Below are 13,346 nucleotides of genomic sequence, written 5' to 3'. Positions count from 1 at the left end.
TCGTTAACGACTTTTAGATAACAATAGATCAGTTTAAACACTAGATTTCATAAAATACAGTACTGAATGAATACAAATTATCTCTTTGAAAATGTTGTTACTAAACGTAAAATGAAATTAATAGTATTACAAAAAAAAACCCACCTTCACCGTTTTGACATCAGTCAATAGTCATTTGTAAAATTGTCACAACAAAATTTAAAATACACGTGCGGATTGCGGAACAGCGAAACCTACCTATTTTGTGTATTCAATTTTGAAAGAAAAAACTTGCAGAGTTATTATTGTTTGTTATAATGGTTGTAGCAGAAGAAATGAGTAAACCGTTGCTTAAAGTATCAGGTACGAATCTATAGTGTTATTTTATTAGAATAAATTTTAAAACAGTAAATAATTATTTAATTTAATGTACATTTTAGTATCAAACTCAGATTCGTCTAGTGAAGAATCTGAAGTTTTCAACGAATCGGAAGTTTCAGACGAAGGGGATGACAAAACAGAACCTAAAAGTGAATCAAGTGAAGATGATGATGAAAATGAAAGTAATAAGGAAAGTGATAATGATGATGATAATAACGACGACGACGACGATGACGTCATAATAAGAAATGCAGGATGGGCAGATTCAGTATCTAAAATCCTTGGTTCCAGCAAACCTAAAAATAAAAAGACATTAGTTCTGTCTCGAGCCAAAAAATTAGCTGACACAATAAAGAAAGAAAATGAAGAGAAACCCACATTTGAAGTGGTTGGTGACAAAGCTACAGATTTAAAAACTGAAGTTAAGAAAGAGACATCTGTGTCTGAACCTCCTGCAAAGAAAAAGGTAAATAACCGTTTATTTTAAATAAAACATTAGCTTTGATACATTTTGCATATTTTAGAGTCTACAAGCAGCACCTCTATTTTTTTGATAAGTTGCATAAGTTTAGTGTTTTCTCCTGGATGTAAGCAGTTATTAGTTCTATGTTAAAGCACCTATCAAGAAGATGCTAAAAATGATTCCCTTTTGCTTTGCAGGAACGTAAGTTATATTTGGGGACACTTATTTTTTAATTTATTTTTACTTTTAATAATGATGGGAATTTAATCTGTTAATGTTCTTTGTAGAGAGTTGAGAAATCTAAAATAAGAATAAAACCCAATATTCTTGAAAAGGATAGAGAAAGAATTCTAACAAAAATTGCAACTAAAGGTGTAGTTCAACTATTCAATGCTGTAAGAAATCAGCAGAAGACCATTGAAAAAGAGATTAAAGATATACCAGAGGGGAAGAAGGAAAAGGTATTAAAGAAATTTGATAAAAGAGCTTTTTTGGATACCCTGATGGGCCAGTCAAAGTCAGTGATAGTTGAAGAACAAACAAAAACATTGAAAGATGAAGTTAAGTCGGAGTCTGAAAAACCTAGATGGAATGCATTAAGGTGTGTTTTTATTTACAATTGCTGTCATGTATTGAATAGACTTTCTTATTGACTTTGAACATATGAAGTAAAATTAGCTCTTTCTTATCATTTTATACATTTGATAGAATTTTAGAGAAACGTTAGACCACTTGCCAGAATTGATCCTGAATAAAAAAGTATGTTTTCTTTACATAGTAAATAGTGATAAGTTCAACAAGTTACAGATTGCAAAGACAAAGTGATATTGTTATAAAAGTTAAAAACATGACAAAATTAACCTATATATATATATATAGTACTTTAAGTCATTTGTAGAAGTTACAGTAAAAAATATTTCTTTTGCAGAGATGATTTCATGATGGGCGCAAAAATGAAAGACTGGGATAAAGAATCAGTAGATGAATAAATATTCAATAAATTATTTATTAGGAATGCTTAAATGTTTAATATTAATTTAAAAGTAATTTTCACAATTTTACAATGATATTTACTATTTTATGTACAAAGTATATGCATCATTTCCCAGTGTCTGTTGGCTAATCTGTTTGGGTAATGTAGAGTATATCTTGACAGGTAAGTTCCACACCATAGTTTCTATGGGAACACTGAGAGGGGCATTCCAATCCTTGTCATCTGGACCTGGCTGTAACCTCTCATTGCTTGTCACAAACTCAAAGTGAAGTCGCCAACTCAGTGACACTGGAAATAGCAATTTAAAAAAAAAACATTAGATTCAAAATAATAATGTGAAAGTACAAATGGGTTTATTTAAATTTGGAGACCTTGCTTTACCCAATTAATAAAAATCCAAATATATACCTTCGTCACCCTCAAAAGCAGGTGTTATGTGCAATGGTATTGGCAAAATGAGTTGTGAATGTGTAATTCCTAGAGTAACTTCATGATATCTGGCCACTGTCATGGATCTGCTGCTGTTCTCTTTGTTTGATACCTTCATTGGTGTTTTCGTTTTAGTTACCTCTTCAGGTTGCAGAGACACTGAAACCTGAAAAAGCATAGAAGTTGTATTGATAACCCATTTCATCCTACATGCAATTTATCAATGAATCAACTTAGGAATTGAATAACAATAAATTATATATCTGGAAAAGAACTATTGATGCTATCTATGCACTTGCTGTAGCTCTTGTAGTTTTCCATCACAACTATATTATGACTGCTATCTATTCAGTTCTTCTACAAGCAGACTAAATAAAAAAAAGTGGATCATTTGTTATATATTGTTATTGCTACCCTATGAAAAATGTGTACAAATAAAATATGTTTTGGTGGTTTTAAAAGAAGTTTTTCAAGAAGTTGTATATTGGTTGTTTGCCCAACCTATAACAATTTGAACATTAGTTCACAATCACAACTATTTCAGCAAGTAAATTAAATTTTAATTGGACCCTGTTTGATGGCTAAATAAAAATCTCAATACCCAATTGGTGTGCCTAGATAAAAAATAAGAACCTTCAATATTTTGGGAAGTTCTAATAATCCATCATCATCATACATCCAATATTATATTTAATATCACAGATGAGATAGTCTTTTTTGTTTATTTCAAATATTGACTTACTTGCATACAAGTGACAGTACCAACTGAAAAATCAAAGGTGCCAACAATATCTTCACCCAGTTTGTATGCTGATTTGAACAAGCAGAATCTGCCTACTTTGCCTCTTGCATTTGTTATCATATATGAGTTTGGACTTCTTCTTGCTGTGAGATTCTAAATAAGAAATATACCACTTTATGAGTTAATATTTATTAACTTTATTTTCTTAACTTAACTATATTGACTGTTTATATAAAGATAAATTTAAAATAAGTGCAGTTTCAAGTTTATCTATGGCAGGATTATGAATGCAATGGCCATAATCCTGCTAGTAAACATCAATGAATCTTTACAGATTAACAGATGATATACCATTTCCTCTATAAACACTCAATCACGTTTTCTCTCAGTAACCCTACAGAAGTCTTAAAAACCTACCTTTTTTTTGCATGCAAATTATTGATATATTTATTATGGTAAAAGATACAAAAAAAGGTTATCCACAGTAGATATCATTGTATATCAATGTTTTCATGAGTCATAAGAAAAGAAATTAACTTAACTGTCTCATTAAATTTTAAATTATACAACAGCAAAAATTACAAGAATTTATTCACCTGTAATACTTGCAAAGCCATTGTCAATGGTGTCTCAACCTTCCTTTCCTCTGAAAATGGATTAGTTGGCTGAAGATCTTCAGTTGTTTCATTTCCACATAATGCAGCTAAGTCTTGCATGTTCATTATAGGACTGATAGGGAGGACTCTAAATGGTATTCGTACCATTTTAATATGAGAACCTACCTTTTGTGTAGCAATTGTTATCTTATAGGAGTATTTAACAGCAGTGCCCCTGTATGAAGGTGGTGCTTCTATGGGAAGAGATTCCCTATACCAGACTGAAAAGAAGAGCTTTGTTACAATGAACAAGTAAGTATGAGTTTCTGGCATATAGGGCCTCAGAATTGGGACTAGATAATAATGTCTACGCTTCATGAGCTAATATTAATAGATAATAGTAACTTAGATCTCATACATTATTATTTTAACCAATCAATAATGCACTGTTACATGTCATCTCTACTGTTTGTTATATATGACTAACTGACATGTCCGGAATGCCCCACTGTAATAGATATTAGGTGCAGTTTAATCTTACAATTGCCAATGGGCAATCTCAATCTCAGTACCAGCCCAGACCAAACAAAATAAAAAAATAAGAATTGCTGTGCCAATGGTACTCAAAAAGGACTTACATGTTTTTGTTTCTCCAAGAGGTATAGTTAGATCACAAAATAATATTTTAGGTTTTGTGTGAAAAACAACATCTCCAATATCACATGATGTCACCTCTAAAGCTGTAGTCTTTTCAAACACAGAAGTTTTTTCACCAGTGCTTTTTGATGTTGAGTAAAAGCAATGTATTTGTGCTGAAGCCCAGGCCAAATTTTCCAAGATATCACTAAAACAAACCAGAAAAAATATTTAAACTCTTGTGTTATAGAAAGTGGAAAAAATAAACAAAAATTACCTGTGGCTTTGAGAATTTCTATGCTCTGGCTGAGGTGTGTGGTAAAAAGTAATACCACATTCCAAAGCCTCCCCAGCTAAGTAAACTGAGCCAGTTGTTAATTTAGCTGATAACTCAATCATGTTTTGTTTTAAATAAAACAGCGTTACTGTGGTAAAAACCTTAATTGTTCTAAAACAGTTCAACACAATAGGAATAAGACAATTTCATATTTAAAAAACATTACTAAAGTTTAATTTGTAGACAATCATAAAAAATATAAACTTTGACTGAGAGTTGAGTCTATATTTAGATATATTAACCACAGACCAGTAAAAATTTGACAACCAAATTTTGATGAGATTTTGTCTTGTCAATTTCGTATTTGTTACACATACCTACCAGGACAGTTTGTGAATTACAGATTAGATTTTAGTGTTGTGATTTGTAAATCCCTCATGAATTCTATGTGAATCCCTGAATGTATATTGAAAGCGGACCAAAGATAGTATCAAAATCTATATATAAGGGATAAGTACCTAGGCCAATGCATATAATATCATAAAACGTACTAAATTTTTTACATACGAGTTACGGTTTTCTAATTCAGGTTGTTCTTCTTTGGTCTGTTGTTCCGTTCTACGATACTTGTCCCGACTCTATCAATACGTTTTTATCAATTGTTACTTCGTTTATTTAAAATACCTTTGTTTCAGATACTTAAAAATAAGACTTTACAAGTAATCGCAGAAAATATGATAAAGTGTAGATTTACTATTATTACGTTAAAATTATATTTACTCAGCTGACATTCGCGTTAATTGAGAAATGAAACGTTAGTTAACGAAAAATTGCGATTTGAAATTGAAGTTTATTGTTGATAGTATTTTAAGAAGTGAATTCAAATAAACGAAATGTTAATATCAGACGGTATTAATCACGGGAAATTACAATCTATAATAGTGGGAGAGTTAAAGAAGGCGGGTTTAAAACATCGTCTGAAAAAGATTATTTTGAAAAATGTCAAAGTAAGTTTTTGATTTAAGCACCTATTTTATACATGATTTATCCGTAGTTTATACATTATATGAGTTTTTGCTGTCGATAGGATCATAAAACAGTGTTTGGAGCGCCTCTTGTAAAAGTCCCGTCGTGCAGTGTTATATGTTGTGGAAGCACTCTGAGTATACCAATAGTTGTGACTGAGATGTCTTCAGTGTTGAGAGCCAACGCTCATGTCGAAGGTCTGTTCCGTAAGGCTGGATCACAAACACGGCAAAAAGACATAAAGGTAAATAATAAATTACAATACTTCCATACTCCAAACTAATATTTTAAATTTGAATGTTACCCTGTTTTGTCTGCTACCTTTTCACATCTACACCACTGAAACAAGGAATGAAGTTGAACTAGGTAAAGATAGATTTCTTGGTTGGGAATGACTTAGTATATTATTTGGTTTACAAGAAAGTAGGGTTCCAACATTATGTACAAAAAACTAAATTATGGTGAAGATCTACTTATTGTCTACAACCTCTACTATGAAGGAGGATGCCTGTTCATGTGTATATATGTTGCTGTGCAATATTTGTATTTTTCAGCGTTTACTGGATGCCGGTGGTTGTGTATCAGAAGGCCACAATCCTATAGATGTAGCGAGTGTTTTGAAGCTCTACCTTCGTTGTTTACCAGAGCCTCTAATTAGCGCAGAGGTGCAGGACCTGTTACTGAGATGTAGAGTGACAGGAGGTGAAGATGGACTAAAGTCTATTTTGAACACTTTGTTGTTGTTACCAGTATTACATGTGCACCTTTTGCATTATATCATGGAGGTATTATTCTATTTATTTGATTGTGATTATGTGTGTTTAAATTAAATTAATTGAAATGGTTAAATTAATTTAATATTAATTAAAATATCACAGTTTCAACACAAGAGAGTTCTCCATAATGTTCTTCATCAGCTTGGTGGACTAAAACTTGGTGGGCACAGAAAATACACTTTACAGAAGGAAAATAACTATATCCTTTTTATTGATTAAAAACAAATAATAGGACTCAGTTTCAATTATAAACTTTTATTAATTATTTTAGCATATCTAGATGCAAAAAATAGTTGTATCCTTATTAAAACTGTAAAAGTGTCATTATATCTGTTCTGTTTTGTTTTGTTAAATGTGTATTAAAAGTGTATATTGTTTGAATTTACTAGGTTACTATTTTTACCAAACAACTGCACTGATAAATATTGCTGCTATCAATGTTTTATACACAGTTTTGATTGTAAAAATTATATTTAAGTGAAGAAACAGCAGAAGTCATAAATAGTACTATTTTAGCTAACAACTGATCATATACATAAATTCCTGCCGATGTCACTGTTTTTTAAGACATAGTTTTAACTGTAAGAGTTACATTTAAGTCACGAAATAGCAGAGTAACATAAATAGTTCTTGATTTTAGCTGTTAGGTTCAGGGGCTTACAACAACTGCATAAATAATCCTTATTTTAAAAGACATAACACAAGTATAGTCACACAAGTATAGGTCGCGTCAATTAAGTCTAGCGCTGAACGAAACGTGGAGGGGATAGCTGTGCATGGGTACTGTCGCGCAGGCAATACAATCATTACTTTAACTAATAAATAGTATTTAGCCATTAATTAATAAAGTAATGATTATTATCCAATGAAAATGATATTATCTAATTGTAATGTGTGTGTTTGTGTGTAGTGTAATGCATGTTTGTGTGTGTTTGTATTTATTATAGTATATGTGTTTGTAATTATTATAGTTTAGAGTTTCAGGTTCCAAAGATTTCTTGTTGTCTAGGCAATTTAACAACATTTAGGCATTTTAACAAGTTTATGGGGAATAGAAAAATAAAAACATTCATTAAAACAATAACAAAAATTAACAGTAATAACAATACAATTCAGAACGCGACTCTACACTGGAAGTGCGCGGGGTGTCGTGTCGGTACGGAAGACGTATTACGACTGGAGAGCCAATAAGCGCCTGCGAACGATACGCACACTCTCCCCGCGACCCGCTTACTCCCCCATGATACCTTATTTTCGACTTCTGCGCAATAACGGTCACCGCTAGACTTTCGTGCCGCTACTTATAATGTCCCAGGCAGACATACGCGGAGGGGGCATTGCTAAATGCTTCACCCAATGCTTGCCTATAATCACCACCCTGGGTAGAGAGTTGGTGATCGGTGCTAGTTATTGCAGAGGTATCACATTCTCCATTTTATGTAGCGAGAGCAGAGGTGTCGATTAACTATATTAGTATTATTATTTAATTTGTGCAAATCGACCATTGCGTTTAGTAAGAGTATGTCACAGATTCTACCTGTTTTTTTTTATAAAAAAATTCCTTGTTCTAATATTTATTTTTACCATGACGTGCCGCTCTAAATATTAATACCAGTTATTATATATAACCATTTATTACAATATTCAACTTTCAGTTGCTACATTTTATTGCATCCAAGCACAAAGACAATCTGATGGACGCGTCAAACCTGGCAATAGTGTTGGCTCCCAGCGTCATGCCTTTGCCTGCTACAGCTTCAGCCCAAAGACTAGAACACCATGTTGCTTTAGTTAAGGTAACTTCTTTTTAATCTAAGTTTCGAATTTAATGTTTTGTGTTAGTTACACCATTTATACTCAAGAACGGCTGGACCGATTTTTTTTTTATGATATTTATTTTTCGGATTTCTCTTAGACCGGAATACGATAATAAGTCTTAAAATATAACATTCATCAAAAAAAAAAAAATGATCCGCGGTACGAAGTTCGCCGGGACAGCTAGTTAAACTACCTGTCTCTCGCGACACCATTCGCGTATAAGTCAACTTTAAAAGATAAACATATGCTGTCGCAGAATTTTAGAACTTTTAAAGGGATTGACGATTTTATCGAAACCTATGCAGCGCACGCAGCGGAAGCTTTCAAAAGGAAAAAATAAACCACCGAATTTTAAAACATTCTTCATTGATGCTCTTTTTGGTCTTAGCGTGATGGTATATAGCCTACAGCCTTCCTCGATAGATGGGCAATCAAACACTGGAAGAATTCTTGAATCAGACCTGTAGTTTCTGAGATCATCGCGCTCAAGTAAACAAACTAACAAACTCTTCAGCTTTATATATTAATACCGTTCGTCTGAGAAGCGGTGGGAGGCGCCCGACGTGACGGCCCAGTTGTGGTATGCGCGTGAGCTTCGCCCTGTACTGGACAGTTATTTGATATTGCGACATTACTTCATTTTTCTAAAATAATAGATTTACCCTAAAATAAAAGTAGCCTAACTTACTCCTTTTTACATAAGCTGCCAGCCAATAAAAGTCCCGTCAAAATCGGTCCAGCCATTTCAGAGATTAGCCCGAACAAACAGACAGACAGACAAAATTTGTAATAAATGTTATTTTGTTGCATTTACCGTATATATTCTTATACAAGTAGTAAAAAACGGTTATTTCAATACAAACAGACACTCCATTTTTATTATATGTATAAAATTCAAAATTAGTTTCGTTTCAATTAGGCCTAATATAAGCACTCTTGAAACGTCAAGTCTGTCTGTGTGTAGTGACTCTTCCACCGGTTCGGAAGGCAGATTCTACCGAGAAGAAGCCGGCAAGAAACTCAGCAGTTGCTCTTTTCCAACATCAACAATTTACATTTTAAAATTCATTTTTCTATCTTGCGAGAGATGAACATGACTGTTTTCATTAAGAAATCTTTAACTTATACTTTTTCTTGTAAGACAGTTATTAACTTCTATTGTTTCAGATATTTTTAGAGAACTCAAAGTACATAGGACTTTTATCAGAAGATCTCATGACCAAGCTAGATGATGATTCAGATGTTAGCCGATCGAGACGAAAAAAAAGACGAAGTGGTTCGCTAAATAGTGAGTTAGAGTTAACCTTATCTAATGTAACTTTGCATTAGAAGAACTAGAAGTTCCGCTTTAATGCCCCACAATATGTGCCATACTGTTTAGAATATTATTAAGAACAACTTATATTATTTTGGTTTTTAGCACTTTACTGATAATGCAAATATTTATTACTAGCTGTTGCCCGCGACTTCGTCTGCGTTTGATTTAGTTTTTTGGTGTGGCATTAAATTTAGTTGTAGTTCTAAAAAAAAATTAAAGTATTCAGTATAGCTAAGCCTTAAATGAGGGGTTTGCTGTTGTCCGCTGTAGAGTTCTGTCCTCTATCTCCAACCAGTTTGGGCAAAATTAAACACATATTATAACCTGTATAGTACAAAAATAATTATTTAAATAGGTTATAATTTGTCGGAGTTATGGCGTAAAATCATTAAACATTTTCAACCCCTCTCCCAAAGAAACCGAGCTTAATGTCGGGACAAAAAGGATCATATATTACTTCTAATACTTCCAAGAATATGTGTACAAAGTTTCATGAGAATCGTTTAAGTAGTTTTTGCGTGAAAACGTAACAAACAAACTTACATTGACATTTATAGGATTAGTAGGGATGTAGTATTTGGGATAACTGCGTTCAATGGAAGTAGAAGCGAAATTAAGTTGTAATTATAAAAATAAATTCCTTGTTATTTACAGGAATGTTAAATGGATTACGTAAAATGGTATCTGGGAATCCAACCACACCAGCTCCAGTCCGGGATAATGGGAAAACGCCAGTGCTCAGTAAATCCGCTGCTAAAAGGAAGTTAGAGTCTTATGAAGGTCTTTCTGTTAAAACTAAGTAAGTTAATGTGAATGTGAATATTGGATAGAAGCAGGCGTTACTATGCAGAATTTCATGGTATATTATGAAAACTGAGCTTAATTTGCCATACTCCGCGAAAAGTAGGAGAATCTGTATGGTGTTATTTATAAGAAACAATTATTACCAATTATTTATTGTAAAGTCAACATCTTCTGAGGATGCTCCGGTTCCGGACTGAACTTCATTGTCGAAGATCTGTTTGGTTTTGAGTATAAAGATTTAAGAAATTATAAATTACACCATACAGATTCTCCTACTTTTCGCGGAGTATAGCAAATTAGGCTTAATTATCATAATAAGTTTGATATGCTTTGGTATTATTTAGCAGACAATGAAATATAAGCTCTAAGATATCTCTCTCTCTCTCGCTCTGTCTCTTTCTTATTAGTGAGAAGGCCTGGGCCATAATTGAGATAACCTACTATATGTTTCTTTGCAGGAAAGCGATAACAAAAGGCCTTCCTCAGAAGGAACTGTCGTTTACACCAATGAAAATGTAAGTCCATTGCCATTTTCCCACTCTTAAGTTTTGTCAAGTTCATTTAAAACTCTTTATAAAAAATAATCTCTTAAATCTCTTCTGATATTTAGACATACGTTAACTTATGAACTAAGACTTCATGTCTTGGATATCAACTCATAAGGATTACTTTTGCAGGGGCGTTACTGATCGGAAACGCTTACGACTTAGCTTCGTAGATGCAAGAAGCACACCCGTCATGAACACAGACTTCAATTCTCATAAAAACTCCGAAACCAGTATAAGTAGTGAAGATATGTTAACATCCTCGGAAAACTTGTTCAGTGCCCATGACACTATAGATTTGTCCTCGGACATGAAAGAAGTAGATAAAGACTATGTAAGAATATCAAAACAGGAATATGAAGAAATCAAAAGCAGAGTATCCGCTATAGAGAATAGACTATCTAGAGAGTTTACTGACGTAATTCCTAGAGTACAGCCATTACAACAAGTCCAGAATCACTATGAACAAACATTGGAAGAGGTGGCCATGTTAAACTGTCATGGTTCAGAGCATTTAGCTCGGCGCCTCAGCAAAGAACTGAAGATTAGACCAAAGGAAGAAGCCAAAATCATACGATCACCGAGCGCGAGAAAAATTGGCAATATAAGAAGGCGTTCGAAAGAAAATTTAACTAAAATTGTAAGACACAAATCCTGGAATGCAATGGATATGTTTTACCCTTACGTCGGACTTACTCGGAGAGAAAGAACAAGCTCCGCGAAACCAGAAACAGACGGCAGACATATCACAGCCGACTGGGATGTTTCAGTTTCAGAAAATTCTGTCAATGTCTCTAACTCTAGTCAAAAATATCATCAACGTAAAAGAATCAGTCTAGCACCAGATTTCGGTTTAAATAAAACTATCGGTAAAGTTCAACCGCGTCGATCGCTCAATATCTCAACCAATAACTGGAACGAAACTGAATCCGAAAATTCGGCGAATAATACGCTCAATTCTAATGAAAAAATTAGGAAACCAACTCAAATAAAATGTTACCAAAATATACGTAGTAATCAAGTTGGAAAAGAAAGTCCGGCCAACCAGCAACAAAAATGGCGTAACGCTGCGGCATTCTTCATGAATAAAACAGGCGAACTTGAAAAAAGCGGTCAGAGTGGGAGACCTTCGGTAAACAAACTACGTCGACAAAACGCAGGAGCCGTCCTCGCTAAAGCCAAACTTTTCGAAACCAGTTCTGACAAGTCATCCGAAGCAAACGAGAAGACCGCTCATACAGGTTTCGCAAGAAAACCAAGAGTTACCAATCATGACCAATTAAAATCACAGAAAATGTCAGTTCATCCTAAATCGAGGCTTCAGGCTTACGTAAATAATGACGTGCAACAAAAATCTAATGGGACTATTAAAGATTTAACATCTAATGTGACGAGATATAAAGGACCCATTCATCATAATAAAGAAGAAATTAATATCCGTGTAAATAGGAAAGTAACACCAGTTAAAAAAGTTGTTTCCCCACAGCCAACCATTCCATTAAAAACACCTCAAGCGCCGACCTTGAAGAAGCCCTTATACACGCCTAGAAGTTTACGAACGCCCGCATCAGTTAACGAACTCAGAAGAACAAATACTCCAATGAGAGCTGTTCACATTTCACCGAGAAGATCGCCACGCCAGAAGATACAACGAACATATAACTGAATTTTATCATCTATATTTATACCCGTTTAAAAGGCTTGACGTACTTAAACTCTTTATTATAGATAGGTTAATAATATTTGAATGTTTGTGATTAAATCAATTTTTGTAAATAAATAAAAATCTGATATAAGAGAGAATTAGGTTTTTATTTCAATAGACGTCCCCTTTTAGGCTACTTCTACATTTTTCATCAGTTGAGATAGTCTCATGCCTTTATCCACGCTTTTGCGGCGACGCGTCGGCTTCCCACGGATCTCTTAAGACCGTCGAACCCATACATTTAATATACGAGTCAATGAAAACTGAAATAATATCTGTCTTTAGAGGAACATTATGTACTGTCTCTGAGACTTATTTGTGAAACCGAAAACTAAGTTTTTGAGTAAATCACTGCCATAGTATATTCTGAAAATTAAGATTAATTTGCTATATTCCGCGAAATGTAGGAGAGGAATGTTGTATGGTGTAATGTATAATTTCTTCAATCCTTATACAACACACCAAACAGATCTTGTCAGAATGTACCTTCTACGCACATTTCGCTCCAAAACCGGAGCATCCTCGGATGTTGACTCTACAATGATGATAATGGTTAAGTAAAAAATTAGCCACATGTGTCGCCTTGTATAGGTACCCTTTTTACCCTCACCTTATCTAAGCCCATCCCGTCATGAGTACCTCTGAATATGTTCAATAGAGGTGAAGTTGATAAATTTATTTGTTCGTTTAGTATTTCGAACTTCTCATTCTGATGTTTTATGACTTTCAATTGTTCCCTCAAATCAAGTCTCACTTTGTCGCAAGTATGCTATATTTATCATGAATGATTACTGATAAATCATAGTCTCATAATATATTACTCTCCGTATTCATTCTCTTCTCGAGCGGGTGAAGAT

The 13,346-nt window shown here is 33.7% G+C and overlaps 3 protein-coding genes across 6 annotated transcripts; 2 read left to right on the top strand and 1 right to left on the bottom strand.

The window, feature by feature from the left end:
* The first annotated feature begins 161 nt into the window (after positions 1 to 161).
* On the top strand, positions 162 to 1,846 carry LOC120632104 (RRP15-like protein). 3 transcript variants are annotated; one of them, XM_039901897.1, is made up of 4 exons: positions 162 to 342; positions 480 to 826; positions 1,111 to 1,424; positions 1,752 to 1,846. In XM_039901897.1, the coding sequence occupies exons 1-4, from the start codon at positions 297 to 299 to the stop codon at positions 1,810 to 1,812; spliced, it is 768 nt and encodes a 255-aa protein (XP_039757831.1). In that variant the 5' UTR covers positions 162 to 296; the 3' UTR covers positions 1,813 to 1,846. The 3 variants fall into 3 exon arrangements, with proteins under 3 accessions (XP_039757831.1, XP_039757830.1, XP_039757829.1); XM_039901896.1 differs by having other exon boundaries at positions 474 to 826; XM_039901895.1 differs by having other exon boundaries at positions 163 to 342; positions 420 to 826.
* An 11-nt stretch (positions 1,847 to 1,857) lies between these two features.
* On the bottom strand, positions 1,858 to 4,749 carry LOC120632103 (RAB6A-GEF complex partner protein 2). 2 transcript variants are annotated; one of them, XM_039901892.1, is made up of 6 exons: positions 4,498 to 4,749; positions 4,223 to 4,428; positions 3,585 to 3,865; positions 2,989 to 3,141; positions 2,226 to 2,412; positions 1,858 to 2,105 (listed from the first exon to the last, which is right to left on the bottom strand). In XM_039901892.1, exons 1-6 carry the CDS (start codon positions 4,617 to 4,619, stop codon positions 1,897 to 1,899), a joined length of 1,158 nt encoding a protein of 385 aa, XP_039757826.1. In that variant the 5' UTR covers positions 4,620 to 4,749; the 3' UTR covers positions 1,858 to 1,896. The 2 variants fall into 2 exon arrangements, with proteins under 2 accessions (XP_039757826.1, XP_039757827.1); XM_039901893.1 differs by having other exon boundaries at positions 3,771 to 3,865.
* Positions 4,750 to 5,309: 560 nt separating this feature from the next.
* LOC120632213 lies at positions 5,310 to 12,580 on the top strand. Its single transcript, XM_039902018.1, has 8 exons — positions 5,310 to 5,504; positions 5,585 to 5,767; positions 6,078 to 6,308; positions 7,955 to 8,095; positions 9,285 to 9,405; positions 10,090 to 10,234; positions 10,698 to 10,754; positions 10,917 to 12,580. The coding sequence occupies exons 1-8, from the start codon at positions 5,391 to 5,393 to the stop codon at positions 12,448 to 12,450; spliced, it is 2,526 nt and encodes an 841-aa protein (XP_039757952.1). The 5' UTR covers positions 5,310 to 5,390; the 3' UTR covers positions 12,451 to 12,580.
* The last annotated feature ends 766 nt before the right edge of the window (positions 12,581 to 13,346 follow it).

The sequence above is a fragment of the Pararge aegeria genome, chromosome 19 (genome assembly GCF_905163445.1).
Source record: "Pararge aegeria chromosome 19, ilParAegt1.1, whole genome shotgun sequence".
NCBI classification, from domain to species: domain Eukaryota; kingdom Metazoa; phylum Arthropoda; class Insecta; order Lepidoptera; family Nymphalidae; genus Pararge; species Pararge aegeria.
Note: the sequence above shows the minus strand (reverse complement) of the source record. Positions and strands in the feature narration are given on the sequence as shown.

What these genes read in the sequence shown, in the direction of transcription:
- LOC120632104 (XM_039901895.1), top strand. Translation starts at nt 297, where the DNA reads ATGGTTGTAGCAGAAGAAATGAGTAAACCGTTGCTTAAAGTATCAG. An exon ending in AACCTCCTGCAAAGAAAAAG is followed by an intron (nt 827 to 1,110) that starts GTAAATAACCGT and finishes TGTTCTTTGTAG; the next exon opens with AGAGTTGAGAAATCTAAAAT. An exon ending in CCTAGATGGAATGCATTAAG is followed by an intron (nt 1,425 to 1,751) that starts GTGTGTTTTTAT and finishes TTTCTTTTGCAG; the next exon opens with AGATGATTTCATGATGGGCG.
- LOC120632103 (XM_039901892.1), bottom strand. Translation starts at nt 4,619, where the DNA reads ATGATTGAGTTATCAGCTAAATTAACAACTGGCTCAGTTTACTTAGCT. An exon ending in TGGCTTTGCAAGTATTACAG is followed by an intron (nt 3,142 to 3,584) that starts GTGAATAAATTC and finishes TTTCTTATTTAG; the next exon opens with AATCTCACAGCAAGAAGAAG. An exon ending in GTACTGTCACTTGTATGCAA is followed by an intron (nt 2,413 to 2,988) that starts GTAAGTCAATAT and finishes ATGCTTTTTCAG; the next exon opens with GTTTCAGTGTCTCTGCAACC.
- LOC120632213 (XM_039902018.1), top strand. Translation starts at nt 5,391, where the DNA reads ATGTTAATATCAGACGGTATTAATCACGGGAAATTACAATCTATAATA. An exon ending in TTATTTTGAAAAATGTCAAA is followed by an intron (nt 5,505 to 5,584) that starts GTAAGTTTTTGA and finishes TGCTGTCGATAG; the next exon opens with GATCATAAAACAGTGTTTGG. An exon ending in ACCATGTTGCTTTAGTTAAG is followed by an intron (nt 8,096 to 9,284) that starts GTAACTTCTTTT and finishes CTATTGTTTCAG; the next exon opens with ATATTTTTAGAGAACTCAAA.